We start from the raw sequence: 16,288 nt of genomic DNA, 5'->3' as shown, positions 1-16,288 counted from the left end.
ACTTTTGAAGTCAGAATTCTGTTCATGTTGTGTGCACACTTTTAAGTGTGCAATGGCTTTTTTCCACAAAAGTTTATCCATCAAAAGATTTGAAAAAAAATCTACTGTATTTATGTTATTACAAATCATCATCTAACAGATGAACAGATAGATAACAGCTTTTTTTTGCATGAATGAAGAATCTGAACAGGGGAGAGGGTATTTGTTTTGATTTTAGTGTCCTGTAACCTGCTGTCACTTTGGAGCCATTGGCGCTCACTTCTGTGGACATTCAGCAGATCTTTGGAGATTTTTGTAACAGGGAGGTAGCAGATGAAGGTGGGCAGTGGGTTTTGGTTTAGCTTTTTACACCCTGGGTAAGTTTTGCAAACAGGAATTAATTTGTATTAACATGTTGGGAATCTTACAATAATCAGCACTGAGCTTCATGCAAAGGTCTGTATGTGTGTACCTTATGAGTTTAGTTTTACAGATATTCTGTGGCTGTGTGGTAGCTGAAGCCATCTGGAGTGTGCAGGAGAAATGTGAACTCTGTACTTTGTGATCAGTTGTAACTGTATTCCAAGCAAGTTCATATTCTCATATAAATTGGTGGAAAAACATACTTCTGTGGTTTCTATATTATTTTAAAACTGGCAATTTATCAAGTGAATTTTCTTGAAATTTCCATGCTTATTAAATTCCAGATTATGTATTTTGAGTAAGCTGGAAACTTAAACTTGTTTCCATAAGTATGGCTGCAGGTAAACAACCAATTTTAGTCCAGAAAATAGCTTTTGCTTCTGTCAACATGTTGTTTATTTTCTCCCTGAGATAAAAAGTTCAGTTTTCTGATATTTGTACCAAGATAAAGTCTGTAAACAAGATTAATATAGTGTGGAAAAGGTTGTCAGCAGCCCTGGCAAAGGAAATAAGTTGCCTGTACACAGAACATACTGTAAACTGAATAAAAGTGTCAGGTCCACCATGAGATAATGTGATCATGAACCTCTAACAAAGCATGACATAGGCACGGTCGGCTTTTCTTACAGCCACAGTGTAGAAAATGGATTACTATATTCCAGGGATACCCACTGGAATAGCATGAAAACCTCATTTTGAGATTAATGCAGGATATAACTCTCAAGAGCTGAGCTGCATGCTTACGTGTAGTGTTAAAGTAACAGTTTAGTTATTAATCTTAAAATTTGGAAATTACATATTAAAATGTTGGTTTATATTTCCATGTCTGTCTTTGTGAATGGCCATTTCTCAGTTTTATTATTAGATGAACCATGACATTGAAACAGTAGTATTTGGTCAATGTTTTTTTATCATCCCGTGGCTGTGTAAGGCCTTGATCAGTCTAGTAAAACAGTAAATTCCAAATGGGCATAAAGCAGTAGGTGATGTTCTCCCAGGTAGCTGCCGTGATTTCCTCTACTATGATTTGTATGCTTGCATAGATTTTTCAGTGGTAAGATACTACCAATTCTTCTTAATTCCCGTCAGCCAGAAAAGTGACAGCACTTTATTGTTTCTCAATTCAGCCTAGAGTGACATCATTCTTCAGGTCAAAGAAGCAGATTTTGTTCAAATACTTTAACCACTTGGAGCTCTCAAATTATTCAGCGAGCATTCTTTGAAAGTCTTCCAGACTTGGAGCTCTGACTGCCCTGCCTTTTCTCCATTACAAAACCACATTAATAGGGATATTTTCACTTAAGAGTTGAGCTCATTATTCTTCTAATGACGAGTAGGCTGCTTTTATCCATGAATCTCCAGCTTACGTACTTTTGGCAAGCCTGAGCCATGTAAATATATTACCATTGAGTTTTTGTGGTCTCTTGTCAAAACTGGCCCAACATCTGACTTCATTCCACCTCTGGTTATCTCCTGATTATAAAACTGTGTCCAAGGAACTGAAAGTTTGTTCCTTCATTCTTTCCATCAGGAAGAGTTTGCCTGCTGCTCTAGTTCCTTGAGCATGTGTCTCATGTGTTGTCTCTTACTCTTCTGCTTTTACCTATCTACACATGGGCATGAATTAAGCATTTTGCAAAAATAAGAATAAAGCTGTTTGAATCCATTCTTGAGCAATATCAGAATGTCATCATCAGCAAAAGTCTGCATGTGCTCTCGTGCATTCTGAAGATCATTCTTCAGTTGACACTATCATATATCTCAGGTTTCAGCTTATATAAAGCACTGGACAAGGACTACAGTACAGTGTGGTAAAAATTATTTAACCTTTGCTTTCTATCCCCTGTCAACTTGAATTTCAAAAGTTTTGCGTTGGGAGGGGGTTTTTTAATAAATTTTTTGCTGTATGAGCAATAAATAAGGACAGTATATTGCCGATGATTTTCAAAACATCTAATTTTCATTTTTTGGAAGTAAAGTACTTCATGGACTTTACAGAAAAGTAACTTAGGTCCTTGATGTCTGTGTCTTTATGTCTGACATCCAATCAGAATTACACATAAAGGATTTTGCTTAATCTCATATAGCACTTTCTGCACTCAGGCTTTACTTTAAAATTGCAGATATTGCTAATTGCATTTACTGTATTTAGTACAATGTGTTAGTATAATCTATTTTGTGTTTAATGTTTGTGATGTATTTTCTTAATAAGCAACCATTTTGTGCATATGCTGCCCCATTATTCAAAGACATTTTTCCTTTATGTTTCCATTAGATAACTCCAGGACCAGGTGGTAGCAGGAAAACAGTTCACTTGTCCCAGGATTCTCTTCACCATGAGTGAGTACCAGTGATGGGAGTTACAACTTTTTGCTATGGTTTGCTTTACAATGGTACCTCTGTCTCAAAGCCACATTTTACAACTGCACAAATGTGATGAGAGCTGCAGCTCAGTTTACTTGATGGTCTTTATTTAATAAGAGTACTTAAAATCCTTTTTATTTCATTTTTTGTTTCTTAAGGAAACATGAAATTCAGGTCTTTGTAAATGTCTTTTTATGAACTTTCTAAGTATCCTTTCCTAAAATGCAAACTTGTTTAAGGCTGGATAGCAAAAATGGGTTCTTTGAAAATACTTGTTTTGTTTTTCTCTAAAGAGAAATTCAGAAATGCCAAGCTTGAATGTATGCAAATACACAAGCATCATATCGAGTCTTTCACATGATGTATCGTGTGAGGAAGAAGTTTATAATAATTTTCACAAAAAGATATTGAATTCGTTTTTTAAACACCTGTAAATAGGGAATGTAATTCACTTTCTTTAGTTACTCTAGTGTGTCATTACTGTAAACTCTTATTCTCTTCCACTGACAACATTAGCAGCATTATTTATTGGTTACATCTTTTGAACACTTGGAAGATTATATTTTCCTTTATTTTTCAAAACAAAACTCTAAAACATAGACATACATGATGAGGAAATTATATATAATTTGTATATTTGGAGATATATTTATATGTTCTAACTGCTACTAGATACATCATCCACAGTTTAAAACAAAACTTGCCAAACCAGGGGTACTACAAACATCAGCTCCTCAGTACCAACTGTTTTACACCTCTAATCCACCTCTGTTTCATCTCATAACTTGATAATGTGTGTGTAAATTCAAGAGGTTGTGATTTTGTAAGTTATTTCTACCGATTTCTACCAGTAATTCAACTGTTATTTTATGGGTTTTACTTTTACTTATTTTACTTAAAAAGACAAGCAAACAAATAATACTGTAATTAAGGGAATGGACAAAATGGTAAAAATCAGTGTCAAAGTTGTGTGTACATGGAATCTCCCAGTTTTCACCAGATTTTGAACTCCTGAGTAAAATTGATGAATGTTGCATGTCCAAAATACATAGATGTCTACCTTGTCTCAAGCTATACTTTTTACTTTACTGCTGTTGTTCCTTTTTCACTTCCATCTCCTTTTCCTTAATCACCTTAAAAGTAGAAAAAGCAGTATGGAGGTTTGGGTGACAGCTGGTCTTTTATGCAAGAATGAGAGGGTTGGCTGCTCATTATCAAACTCAGAAAAGTTGAGTGACAAAAAGCCACAAAACTTTCAGATTTGTGACTTGAAAATTAAAAGGGATTTAAACCAGACAGTTCCATGGAATCTGAATCTTTTCAGTATACTAATTAAAGTAAAAATTGAAGTGTAATTATGTGGCTGCTTGGGGGAGAAAATGGGGCTAAATTGCATTGAATGGAACTGTTTCAGAAAAAGCATGGCTAAGTTAAGCTTGTAATCTTTGGTTACACTTCTAGAGGAATGTGCAAGCATAATAGCAGATAGTGGGATGCTCTTTTTGTGCAGTATTTCAATGGATGGAATTATTTTATCCTTTGACCAAAACCTGTTGCTTGCTTACACAAATAGTATGTAGATACTACATGTATGTAACTTGAGACCCCCTTGTTGTAGGGGGTTTTTTTCTTTCTTCTTTTCCTTTTGCAAGTGTGCAGGTTTGTATGATGCTTGCTACAGCTCCATTCAGATGGTAATTCAGTTCTGTGTGACCACAGTGTGTATGTGAGCCAGTATTATTATGCTTTTACTGCTGTTGAGGGAAGAGGCACATTGTGACATCCCTGTATGTCAAAATCTTACTCTGAATTTCCATCTCTATGAAATAAAGCTACCAATAGTCACAATTTTGCAGTTGTATGGAGATATGAAGCCACTAGGTTTTGACTACAGACTTGGCATTTCACTTTAGTTTCAAATTCAGACCTCAGTTTGTGAAATAATACATTAACAGCTATCAGGTAGTCCAAACTACTTTAAAGTCTTTTCAGCTATAATCATTAATAAGTACCATTTCAGTACTAAATATGGAATTACTTTAATTTATAGCATGTGCATTGTAGTATATTAAAATACCATCATTTACGTATTATTTTAGCTTGTTTGACAAAATATAATTACCTATAAAGCCAGCAGCTGCTCAGAAGTGAAACTGTGATGCATTCTTTCAGAACTGTTACAAACTTAAAGCATTCAATAAAAATACCCCATTAAAATAAAGCATAGCCAACGGCTGTATTTTCCTGGCAGGCAATAAAATACCCAAAAGCATGCACAGACTGGTCATATGACAGCATGTGCTTTGTTAGTTATATTGTTAAACCTGTCTTTTCTTTTTCTCCCACAGTCACTGGTTTAGCCCTGGGGCTAGAAAGGAACACAGCCAGGTAAGAACTGCTTTGATCAAGAACAGTTTACTTGAGATGTATAAAGAACTTTACCTCTACTCCGGAGGTAGTGGGCTAATATTTTAAGACATTGCAAACAAAGCAGGTATAATTTCATATCTTCTTTTAAGCAAACATATTAACAGCAGTGCATTTCCAAAATCCTCTTAATTAAAAATCTTTAATTAGTCACTTAATTTCACTTAAGTATTTTTGAGGTTTTAGTGCTTAAATGAAAATTCTGATTTTTTTTTTTTTTTAATGATTTTGTCAGTTGTGGTATCTCCAAATGTTACATTTCTTAAAATGCTGGAAAGCAAAATGTTTCGCTCCCAAAATCAAGAAATACAGAACCAGTTACACAAGTGGGGAGCCTTCTACAGGAAGATCTTCAATTCCTTTTTTCTGCATTTCATTGGTTAAAATGCCTACTGCAGTAAAAAAAAGAACTGTTACATCTCCATCATGGTGCAGATATTGGTGAAAATACCTTACTATGTTGTCTGCTGAGCCCCTACAGTGCAGTCCCTGGGAGATCCAAGCCTAGAGATGTGGTTGCAAGAATGTGAAGCCATATTTAATGTTTGATTAGCAACATGGCACTTAGTTCTTTAGCTTGTCTTCAGACATGGAGGAATACCTCTCTTTGTGGATGGTAGTGAGGTCTAAACAGAACATACTGTCCAGGACTATAAAATGTGAGAATAAATCTGCTCTCATTCCATAGATGTATAGTTAACTTCAACTGCTAAATAAAAGTAGCTGAAAATATCATTAATACATTGAAATTTAACACAAACTTTCCATTTTTTTAAGTTGGAAAAAGTTGATTTAACAGTTGATTGCATTAGATCTGTGCCAGTTTGCTGGTACTTTTGCAAATGTAAATAAGATTTGAAACTTCAAAAGGAAAGAAAGTCTGAAGAGTCTTTGGAAGGTTCATCTTCAGATGATCCATCATGAACTCTTGTAGCTCCAGTAAGTCATAGTTTAAACCTTTCCTGTTCCCTCCCCTTTCTTTTGAACTCCAGAGCAAGCAATACTACTTAACCAAAACTGCCAGAGTGGATAAAGCACAGTAGTTTTAGCTGTAAATTGTGATTCCAGCATGTTACAATAAGCTGACTGACACTTCACCTCTAAATAGACAGCTTTATATAATTCACATTTAACTCTCATTATTTTGAAATAAATTTTCTAGTGTAAGGATCACCTAAAAAAAACTAGGTTACCATGAGTTTGATGAATTAATCAATTTTTCTGCGATAATAGCAGATTTGAGTTAATTTTATATTTTATGTGGGTTTTTCCGTCTTTCCTAAGAGCTGTATTTTCAGAGCTTATCTGAAGTTAACTGAATTTGTAATTTACAGATTACTAAGGAATGGTGAAGTAAAGCTAATGTCACTAATTATAGATGTTACTGGTACATAATGGGTTTGAGCTTTTTTTAAGACAGAGGAAGAAAAGAAATGAGTGTGATGGTGTAATGTAATTTTGACAACCAATAAAATTCTCACTAAATTTATTTATATAGTAAACTACTGCGTCTGAGAACTAGATAGTTGAAATTACAAGAAGCATTCCTTGTACAAGAGGGAAGCTGTAGAGAGTTGAGGAGAAATTGTTCAGTTTTTCAAACAGGTGGCATTTTTTGGAGTCCATGGTCATCTACAACATTAAGGGTTGGTTGTCCAAGTCTTAAAGTTGATCATTTCCTAATTTCCACAGGATTTTCAAGTGTCTTTGCTGTGAATATTAGGTCGATTTGCCTCTCCTTTGTTTCTAAACAGTCTTTCATTCTAATTTTTCTTCAGTATATGAGACATTTCAAACAACATTTGTGGAGTTTTTATACTGTCCAGTTTCAATTTCTTTAGTATAGCATTCTCATGCATGTACATGTTATTTTTTACTGTCAGTGTGCCTTGACTCGTCTGACAAATGTCATAATGCTGGAAATACAATTTTGAGTGTTGGCATCTGAATGAAAAGTCTTCCTTTATTTGTCTAAAAATAAACAAAATAAATCACAGCTTGTTTCAGAAGCTGAGTCACTGTTTCAGTTAAACAAATCCTTCACTATTCCTACTTCCTCACTATTACAGGAAGCTTTAATACTGTATTTTTGTTGATTCTGCAACTTGCAAATTACTAAAGCTCCTGGGGCTTAGAAGAGTTTACAACTGTTTCATAACTGCTTAGATACAAGTGCTAACCTGAACAATTTTTTATAAGTTAAGTGTCCTCCAAACAGTTCTAATTATATGACTTCAAAAATTTTAATTGAAATTGTGAAAATTGTAAAATTTTACAGATAAGTTAATTGTGAAATTGTGATTGCATGGCTTTCTAATATGCTTTAATTCTTACATTTTCAATTATTCAGGCATTTTAAATTGGTGGGATATATATATTTACATATTGGCTACTATTGTAAAATTCTATTAATGTCCATCTCAGTCATGGGTGAAAACTATTGACAGATTACTCAAGAGAGGAAATAACTGCACTGTCAGAATAAAAATTCTAAAAAGCAAATGAAGGCACTGTTTGTGAGACTCTTCTGAACATGTTTTCTTTTAACAGCTTCAGCTCTTGCGAGACAACCGCTCGGAGAGGGGACACAAGAAGAACAGCTCTGTAAAAACAGCCAGCAGGTAAGTTAATGTGGCAGCTGCCTTTAGTACACTTGATGTATTTGGTGATTTCTCAAATCTTTATATAAAACTTACACTATTCTTTTGGGGTATTTTCAAAGGTCTCCTGGGTTTATTTGTAACTTACTTTCAAGAATTTCTTTTGAATGGCATAATCTTTGCCTTATGTATGAGTGTTTGACCTTTTTTGGTGACTATAATGCAACTGCATTTGCCAAACTTAATCTCTAGAACATCAGAATTAAATGGGTGCCAAAGTAAGGTTTGTGCTTCTGGCATGTAAGTTAAGTGCTGGAAACATATAAAATTATATTATGCATATCTGAAATCAAGAAGATAACTCAAATACTGTAACACTTAAATTGTTCATATATTTTGACAATAAACATTTCATTGTGAAGACTTAATAAAAACAAATCTACTTCTATCTCCATCTTCTTTCCTTCCCCTCAAAAGACAAAAACTTCAAGACTGAACTTACTGATATAGGAGTCTGTTTCTAGAGGGGTTTTTTAATGTGCAAGTCACCTGCTGAATCCATTCTACCAAATAATTATTTTAATTTTAGCATTTTTTTCAAATGAGAAACTACAGAAATGCTTCCCATGCTATGCACAACACCTTGCACAATTTTTATGTTGTCCTGTAAAGATGGCAATGTGCCATTAAATTACTTTCTTCAAAAAGTTGTAATAAATTTATATCATCATGTGATTCTATGGTACCACTTGAGACAATTTTCTGTCAACCAGTTGTTTTTTAGTATATATGCAGTCACTCAGACCAAAGATTTTAATATTCTTAGATACTTGCCTTGCTGATTACCTGGAAAGGGAGACCAATTTTTTTTTTTAAATATGCATATTAAATATGAATTTTTTTCATTGTATAGAAGTTCTGGTTACATGCTCTCAAACATAGGTTACAAAAGTGTCAGTCATTCATCTATAGAAATTTTGATTATCTTTGTCTATCAAACCTTTTATATTAAAATTCTGAAAATTTCTGCATAATTTTCTTGCAAGTGCACTTGTAAATGATATTTTCACTCCAAACTTTTGAATGAGTTAACTTTAGATGGAATTTTCACCATAAATGCACTCTTACTATCAGAGTGCTCACAGGAAACTTGAGAGTATAAAGTGGGTATAAAGTGAGCAGTAAGGAACAGATTATATTCAGAGTCATTTTAGGGTCTTTTTTATGCTGTAGCAAAATAAAACAGAGTATGAGGAATTCAGAATCATAACTTACATGTTTGTTATCCTGGCCAATGAAGCTCTTGGGAACTGTTTGTTACCTGCACAAGCAGTTAGAAGAGAGAGTTGTGAAGTGGCATTAAATACATGAAGTGATCTTCAACCTCTCTTCGTGTCCAGTCAACAGTACCTTAATAGACTCTTATCCCAATAAAGATGTGGCAGTTTTGTGTAGAAGTAATACATGTCAAATCCAGATAAGTGAAGATTAGCATTTTCAAAAAAATACCCATATTGTTAAAGTAGCACTTACATAAACTATTGTTGCAATGTATTACAAGGTACATGATGTACGCAGTCCAGATTCATCCAAATAAGTCAGGTTATTTCAAAATAATTACTTGTGCTCTTTCAGAAAACCACCATTCTCTCTGTCTACCATAGAAACTTGAAGTGACTTAAAAAAAAAATTCAAAGTACTACAAAACTCATGTTTTTAATAGGCCATCTGCTGTCTTAGAATATGAAAGCATACAGTCTTGTTTACGTGGTATATATTAAACATATATGGACACTTCCAGCTACTTCAGATGAGCAATCCCTTAAAAAGAGGCGTACAAAAAGTAGTGGCTCTGACCTTAAATTGTCTTGCTCTTTGTTGCTAAATGCAGTGAGAGAACAGCAGCAGTGGACAAGTTTTGGACATTCTATAAAATTATTGTACTTATCCAGAATACAGCAGTTTTTATTGCAAGACTGAATTTCTGTGGGTCTTTTTTTTTGTATTGTTTTCAGATAACGGCATTTCTTGTTCATTTGCTATTCTGGTAGACCTTTCTTTTGTTTTTCATATGTGTCTTGAGATGTGTACACACACATTTTTCTATGCTTGCCTTGACTTTTCTTACCCCTTTTGGATGACTGAACACAGTTCTTGTCTCAGCATGTAGACAATATGTAAATACCCTTATTACATTAGATCAGTGACTTGTGGAATAATTTACTGTGTAAATACAGTAGAAAGGTGTGGAGCTCTAAACATGGCAGTGGTCTGCAGCTGTCTCATTGTGGTGGAATCATACTGTCTGGGATGAGCTTTACTGTACTGGGTTTAATGTCTTAGATTTCTTCTGTCAAAATTAATGATAATTATCTAATCCTGTACAAACTAACATGAACTTTTGCTAGTGCCAAGATAGATTGTAGAGAACTGTTGATATGGCTACTGGCAGACCAGATGTGGGGGACAGTCCTGCACTACAAAACTTAGAACCTGGATAGGTTATATTACACTGATACAGTTCAATATATCTATCTATTTATGCTACCTATACAGGCAAGATTTAATCTGCAAATATTTAGTTTTCCCATTCATTATTTAGATTATTAACAGTACTGAAAAAGGCTCTTTAAAAAGTTGCATTTCTTTCTCCTCTAGAGCCTTGGAAAATGTTCTCTGTTTATATTATCTCTCTGCATTAGGATGGGAACGGTCTCCTCTCCAAATCAGCTACACTGCTTAAAGGATAGATAATTCTTCCAGCTCCTTGTTTTCATCCCCTATTCTTTTGCCAGTAGAGAAGGTTTTTTGTCTGAATTTTTTAATGTGCTTTGGGCAAAACCAGCCTGGTTAGCTCAACTCACCTATTTAAATTAAATTGGCTGGTTTTGTACAAACCATATGAAGGCGTGCTCACACGATTTCTTCCTCCAGCAGAGCTGTGGAGCTGATAATCTCCAGCAGATGCGTGATAACAAATAGCTTGGGATAGTAATGTCTTCATCTGGTGCAGTTGTTAGCAGACCAAATGTCTGTCTGTAGCCCGAGGCAGTGGGCAAACATGATTGAGTTACGGGGAGTTAACAAGTTGCTGCTTGGCAGCTGAACTGCCAGAGCTGATCATGGGCTCTTTGCCTGCTCCCCTCATGAGGTAAAATACGTTTTCTTAAGTCACTTCCTTAAAATTTTACAAAAGAAGGGTTTTACCTAAAGGAGATTCCCCATGGCTAAGATTCCTTTGATCAGCAACGGGGACAGTATTGAAGGATATTTTGCTGAACTGCTGTAACATGATTTTGAACATGTGATTGCATTGTTAACTATGTGGGGGGACATCCATCACACAACTATCTCTCTGTCTTTAAATACCTCATGTACTTATCCTCACAGCCCCCTTATGAAGAGGGGAAGTACTTTTATCCTCATTTAACAGAATAAGCAGGATACTTAACCAACTTCATATTTTGCCTTTGGTCATACAGTCAATGCCATAACTAGGTAACTAGAAGCAAGAGAATTGCAGGTTGGGAAAACAGTGGACTCTGAATAAGTTACTGTCGTGGAATCATTTCCTATACATAGAGGTCTTGTGTCATATTTCTTTTGTAGTCTGCTCCTGTTAAGTACCTGAGTTATTTCATCTAAGTATTTTTTTTTCTTACTGTATTGTAACTGTAATTTGATACATGCCTGAATTGAGAAACTGAAAGGAAAATAGCGCCCAAATTTTTACCACTTAGTAATTTTTTTGGGTTGAATCTTGATAATTCTTTGTTGTCTTTCCACATGCCAGTGTTTTCCCCAGAGATGTCTAAAAGAGGGAAAAAAAAATCTACTTTTAGTTCCTATGCAGTTCATTCCTGGCTTGAAAGAAGATTAAGTCGTACTCATGAAAGTGGTTTCAAGGTAGAGTAGAATTTTACATGTCAGGTTTCAGCTACCTAACTGAGGCTGTGTTAAGAATTTAATCTATGTAGCAGCAGTTTAGCATGAGCTAGTTAGCCAATTCTTGTGGCTGCAAAGTAGACCATAGCTTGAGGTAGAGATAGTACCTTGATATTTCTTTAAAAATCAGCAGGAGCTCCCTACTTGGCCTTTACTGTAGTGTGGCAGGAGGACTGTGTGCCAGTCCTCCAGTGATCACCTGAGCTGGCCAGAAGTCTTTGAAGTCTTTTCCTGCCATGGTAAACAACACTGACGGAAATTCCCTGTGGTTTTTGCAACTCTTGCTTTCCCTCCTATCCCTAGTTTTTCTCAGTCCAGTTTAATTCTGTGCTTGTGCTGATACAAGAGAATGACTCTCACGTCTTTTCACTTCTTATAAATGTGTTCTCTGGGAATTAGTATTTAAAGAAAGCTTGTAATAGATAAAATGGCACCAAACCTGAGGAGAGCTTTACAAAAGACTGTAATTGTTTTGGTTAAAATTGCAGCTTTTTGTCTGTCCCAGTTTTAAAGAATAAACCCTATTCGTGCATTTGTAGAGCACTTGTTCATTTTCATCTGATGATATGGAACACGGTACTTTTTTACACAGATATGACAAATAACATTACAGCTGCTCTTTATTTGATCTTCTAAAGAGACAAAGATGTGCAAGGATTCTGCCTGCTCCCTCTTTCCCATCGTGTCATCTGTTGTTTGGGAAAGAGTCCTAATTTGCAACAGATACAAAACTATTTGTCGAGGTGCAGGTTGCCAAAAATAAATGAAACCATTAATTACTACATTTTTTGAGCAGCTGTTAATGGATTGGGATAAGAAAACTGTACATTAGACTACTGGTTAATTACAAGAACTGTAATTGTTTAATGTAGCTTTTGTGGAATGAAATTACAATACCAGAGGAGGTAAATTCAGCCAGTTTTTGAAAATTATACACGAACACATGCACATACTTACACTGCAGAAAAGCAAAGGAATGCATAGCTGTTTTATTAGGAGATTTGCTTCTGCTATCACATGAACACATATTCTCAACAAAAATACTTTAAAATAAAGCCATATTTAAACACACCTTTTAATTCAAGTGTAAAATTATTAAAGGTAGTAAGTTAATGTCTTGTAACCCCAGAGCTAATAATGCAGGAGATTCAGATACAACATTAAAATCCAAATGTGTTTACATCATTAGAAATTAACAACTAAGCAGTTTTATCTCCTCTTTGGAGTGCCATGAAGCAGTAACTGTGCTGTTATGATTGCTGCTTAATAATATTTGCAGTTCCAGATTAAATTATGTGAATGTTTGAGGACACATTGCTTCCCTCCCTTGCTGTCACCCTCAGGGACAACATTATTCCATCAGTTTAGTATTTTTCTTCTCTGGAAAGGATAAAAGATGGTGCTGTTTTGGGAGACAGCAATTCCTGATTGAGTTTTCTGTACTGTTGCCTTATTTTTAAGGTGCTGGAAGGATTTTCACTTGGGAGAGGAGGACAGGGCGATGAGAGTTTAATTGTTATTTCAAAGTGTAGCCAATGTGTGATGCTTTAATTTTGTGGAAATCTTTGAGCTTCAGTAGTGTTTCATGGATAGATTTAAAGTATCTATTGAATAAATGGCCATTAATCACCTAATGTCTTTAAACTGTTGCCTTTTAACTGGACTTCCATAATGAGAACTTCACAAAAATAGAAGAAATTTTGAACCAGGCTCTGTTATGAAAATACGTTTTTCCATTAATTCCATCAGAGCAATTTCTTTGGCATCTTTAATGCAAAATTAGGTACAAAACCACAAGCTGAATTTTGTTGTTCTTGCACTAGAATCTAATATACTTTATAATAAGGTACATAAACAAGCTGCTAAATGATACTGAAAATTTGTCATTTAAAATGGAATTCCAGGTACATGAAGAGCATGTATTTAACAGGAAGTTAATATTTCCTGATTTTAAAAACACTTACAGTAAAAAAATCAGATGACCTCTAGAAATTATGTACCTCTGGATCCTCTTCATGTACTATCTGGATTGAATTTTTCCCCTGAATGAACTGATAGCAAGTTTCTCACTTTGAAGTAACCAAATTTTAGCACATGGTGTGCTTGTTTCTCACATTCACCTGCATTAGATACTCTGTCTTGCTGTCTTTTTGCATAAGTTTGTGCTCCACAGCTCAAACTTTGCTTGTCTCAGCTTACCTATTAAAATACTAACGGCATAAGGATAAACTTAATTTGCGCTCCAGAGGTCTGAAGACCCCTCCTGCTGTGTAAGGTCTGAGGAGGAGCTGTGCACAGGGACTTGCACTGTCCTTCCCCAAACTGTTTAAGCTGTGGTTAGGCAGCACTGCAGTCAAGGAGGTTGTTTTGCACTCTGGTTTTCCACTACTCGTTTGTCCCATTGTCTCCCCCACCATGGGAAATTTGGTTTTGTGTCTCTGTGTTCCACCATAAAGGCACATTAAAGCTGCATACCATAAGGATGAAGATGAATAGGTGTGCATGAAGGAAGGGTGGGCTTCCCTCTTTCTGGTTTTATTGCACATTAAATTGTGCGAGTCTTACATCAGGTTCCTACTAAACTAAAAAGGATCCCTGAATCTCATATGTGTAAATCAGTATCCCCTGGTGCACATTCATTAAAATTCTGAGGCATAGGCACACTGACTTTTATCCAGACTGTGGTTTTGTGTAAGGAGAGAAAGAGTTTAGATGAAAATGTGGATAGTTTGTTTCAAATTACATACAATTTTCATGTTTTGTCCTCCATTTTTGAGCTACTGTATTACATACTTGGATTTTTAATGTTGCTTCTTGTTCCTTACCCGTTATAAAACATTTTGAATGCAACACTAATGTTTGCAATAATTTAACCTAACTCTATATGACTGTAATCCAGAACTTTAAAATGTGGTTTTTAAAATCTTTTTGACAAAATACATTTGTCCCATGCTAAGTTTATTTAGTGAATATCATACTTGGTAAACAAATATGTATCCAGAAATACCTGGAAGAAATGGTGTAGCTGAGTACACTATCAAGTCCTTCCATTAAAGTGTCTGTTCAAATCCATGTTTACTGCTCAAGTCATAAAGATATTTTCTAAAACACTTCTGGATGTGGAGGATCGAGGCCCATATCTCTCAAATAGCAGCAGTGTTGTTGCAAGATGAAGAAGAAACCAAAGAATATTTGCTTTAGAATTTGTGAAACAATATTGTCCTGTAACAGGATGACAGTCTGTTACTGTGACCTATTTTCAAACTGCATTTCACCATTGCACAAATAGGAGCATTTTTTTAATCATGTACTGCTTAACACAAAACAATAATGGAACTTGCCATCAAAAATATTTAGAAATATTCTAAATGAATATGAAATTTATATTCTGAGTTAGTATAAGTATTAATTTCCTGTATTGAAAATGTGAAATCATGTCATTTGTTGAAGAAAACTGAAAGTTTTTTGCTGTGTAATTTTTGACAGAAGTGTATTTTTTGGGTTTATTTCCTCAGTGTTCCTTGGTGACTTGTTTGTACACCAAGATATTGGTTTGGATTTGCCTTTGTGTAATTCATATACTTTTGATCAATTCCAACTCATGCCCAATTATATTACACTAAATTAACATAATTCAACAGATGTTGATATTTAAATGTTTTCTGGCATTCACATCTTGGACAGCTGTCTTAGAGCTTGGGGAAAAGGCAAACATTTAGAGTTAAATGCTGAACATATGCTTAAATTACTAATTAGAACCAAGAAAAAACAATGCATTATCCTTTCTTAGGGCAGTAGGCCTCTACTACAGAATCATTTTTTAGGGTCTCTTTTCACAAATAAAGTGCATAAGTGACTTGAGTATGGGTGTCAGAACATACGTAGTGATGCAGGTTTTTGTTTTCCATCATGTGCACTAAAATTATGCCAGTGTGAAGTTGAATGTGTCGATTTTTAGTGTTCAGATAAATTTTGGACAACTACTGTGTTTGAATGACAAAAGTGCTGCTAAAGATAACAGAAAGGAGTATGCTAGGATATTGTATTTACTAAGTGATGAGGTAATCTGATGGGCCAGGGAAAGATTGTATTCTAGTCATAACAGGATTGCACTAGGACCTTCAATAATACAGGTGTGTCACCCTTATGCTTGAAGTTATGTTGTGAACAGATTGACATTGTATGAAAGGAGTTTGATAGAGTTGCATGGGTTTATCACATCTTTTTAAGATGTAATAAAAGGGAAATAAAGTGCATAGCTCTTCTGGTTAGTGTAATGGTTTTCACACTAGCAGAGGTAAGTGAAGCAATCTATTATATAGATGATGTCATTCTTTAGACAAATTTGAAGAAAAGCTTTACTGTTTGTAAAGGATGAGGAGGAATCATGCATGGAACTGATTTCATATTGTCTGAGAAAAGTGACAAGAAAGCAAAAGAGCAAAAGAAGGCAGGTGCCTTCTTTAGAATGGACAAGGAACCATTCCTCTCTAACTGTCCATGGGGCAGATGCATTACTGCACATGCTACCCTTCTCTGGGTGTTCAAGT

At 35.0% G+C, this 16,288-nt stretch overlaps 1 protein-coding gene across 1 annotated transcript in view; it reads left to right on the top strand.

Annotated features, from left to right (window-relative positions):
• The window catches only part of GPATCH2 (G-patch domain containing 2), a 120,304-nt gene that overhangs the window by 82,807 nt on the left and 21,209 nt on the right, over positions 1 to 16,288 (top strand). Inside the window, exons 6-8 of the mRNA XM_048298600.1 lie at positions 2,678 to 2,742; positions 5,115 to 5,154; positions 7,744 to 7,814. Of these exons, the coding sequence (XP_048154557.1) occupies positions 2,678 to 2,742; positions 5,115 to 5,154; positions 7,744 to 7,814 (176 nt within the window). The remainder of the gene's footprint in view (positions 1 to 2,677; positions 2,743 to 5,114; positions 5,155 to 7,743; positions 7,815 to 16,288) is intronic.

Source organism: Corvus hawaiiensis, chromosome 3 (assembly GCF_020740725.1).
Source record: "Corvus hawaiiensis isolate bCorHaw1 chromosome 3, bCorHaw1.pri.cur, whole genome shotgun sequence".
NCBI lineage: Eukaryota > Metazoa > Chordata > Aves > Passeriformes > Corvidae > Corvus > Corvus hawaiiensis.
Note: the sequence above shows the minus strand (reverse complement) of the source record. Positions and strands in the feature narration are given on the sequence as shown.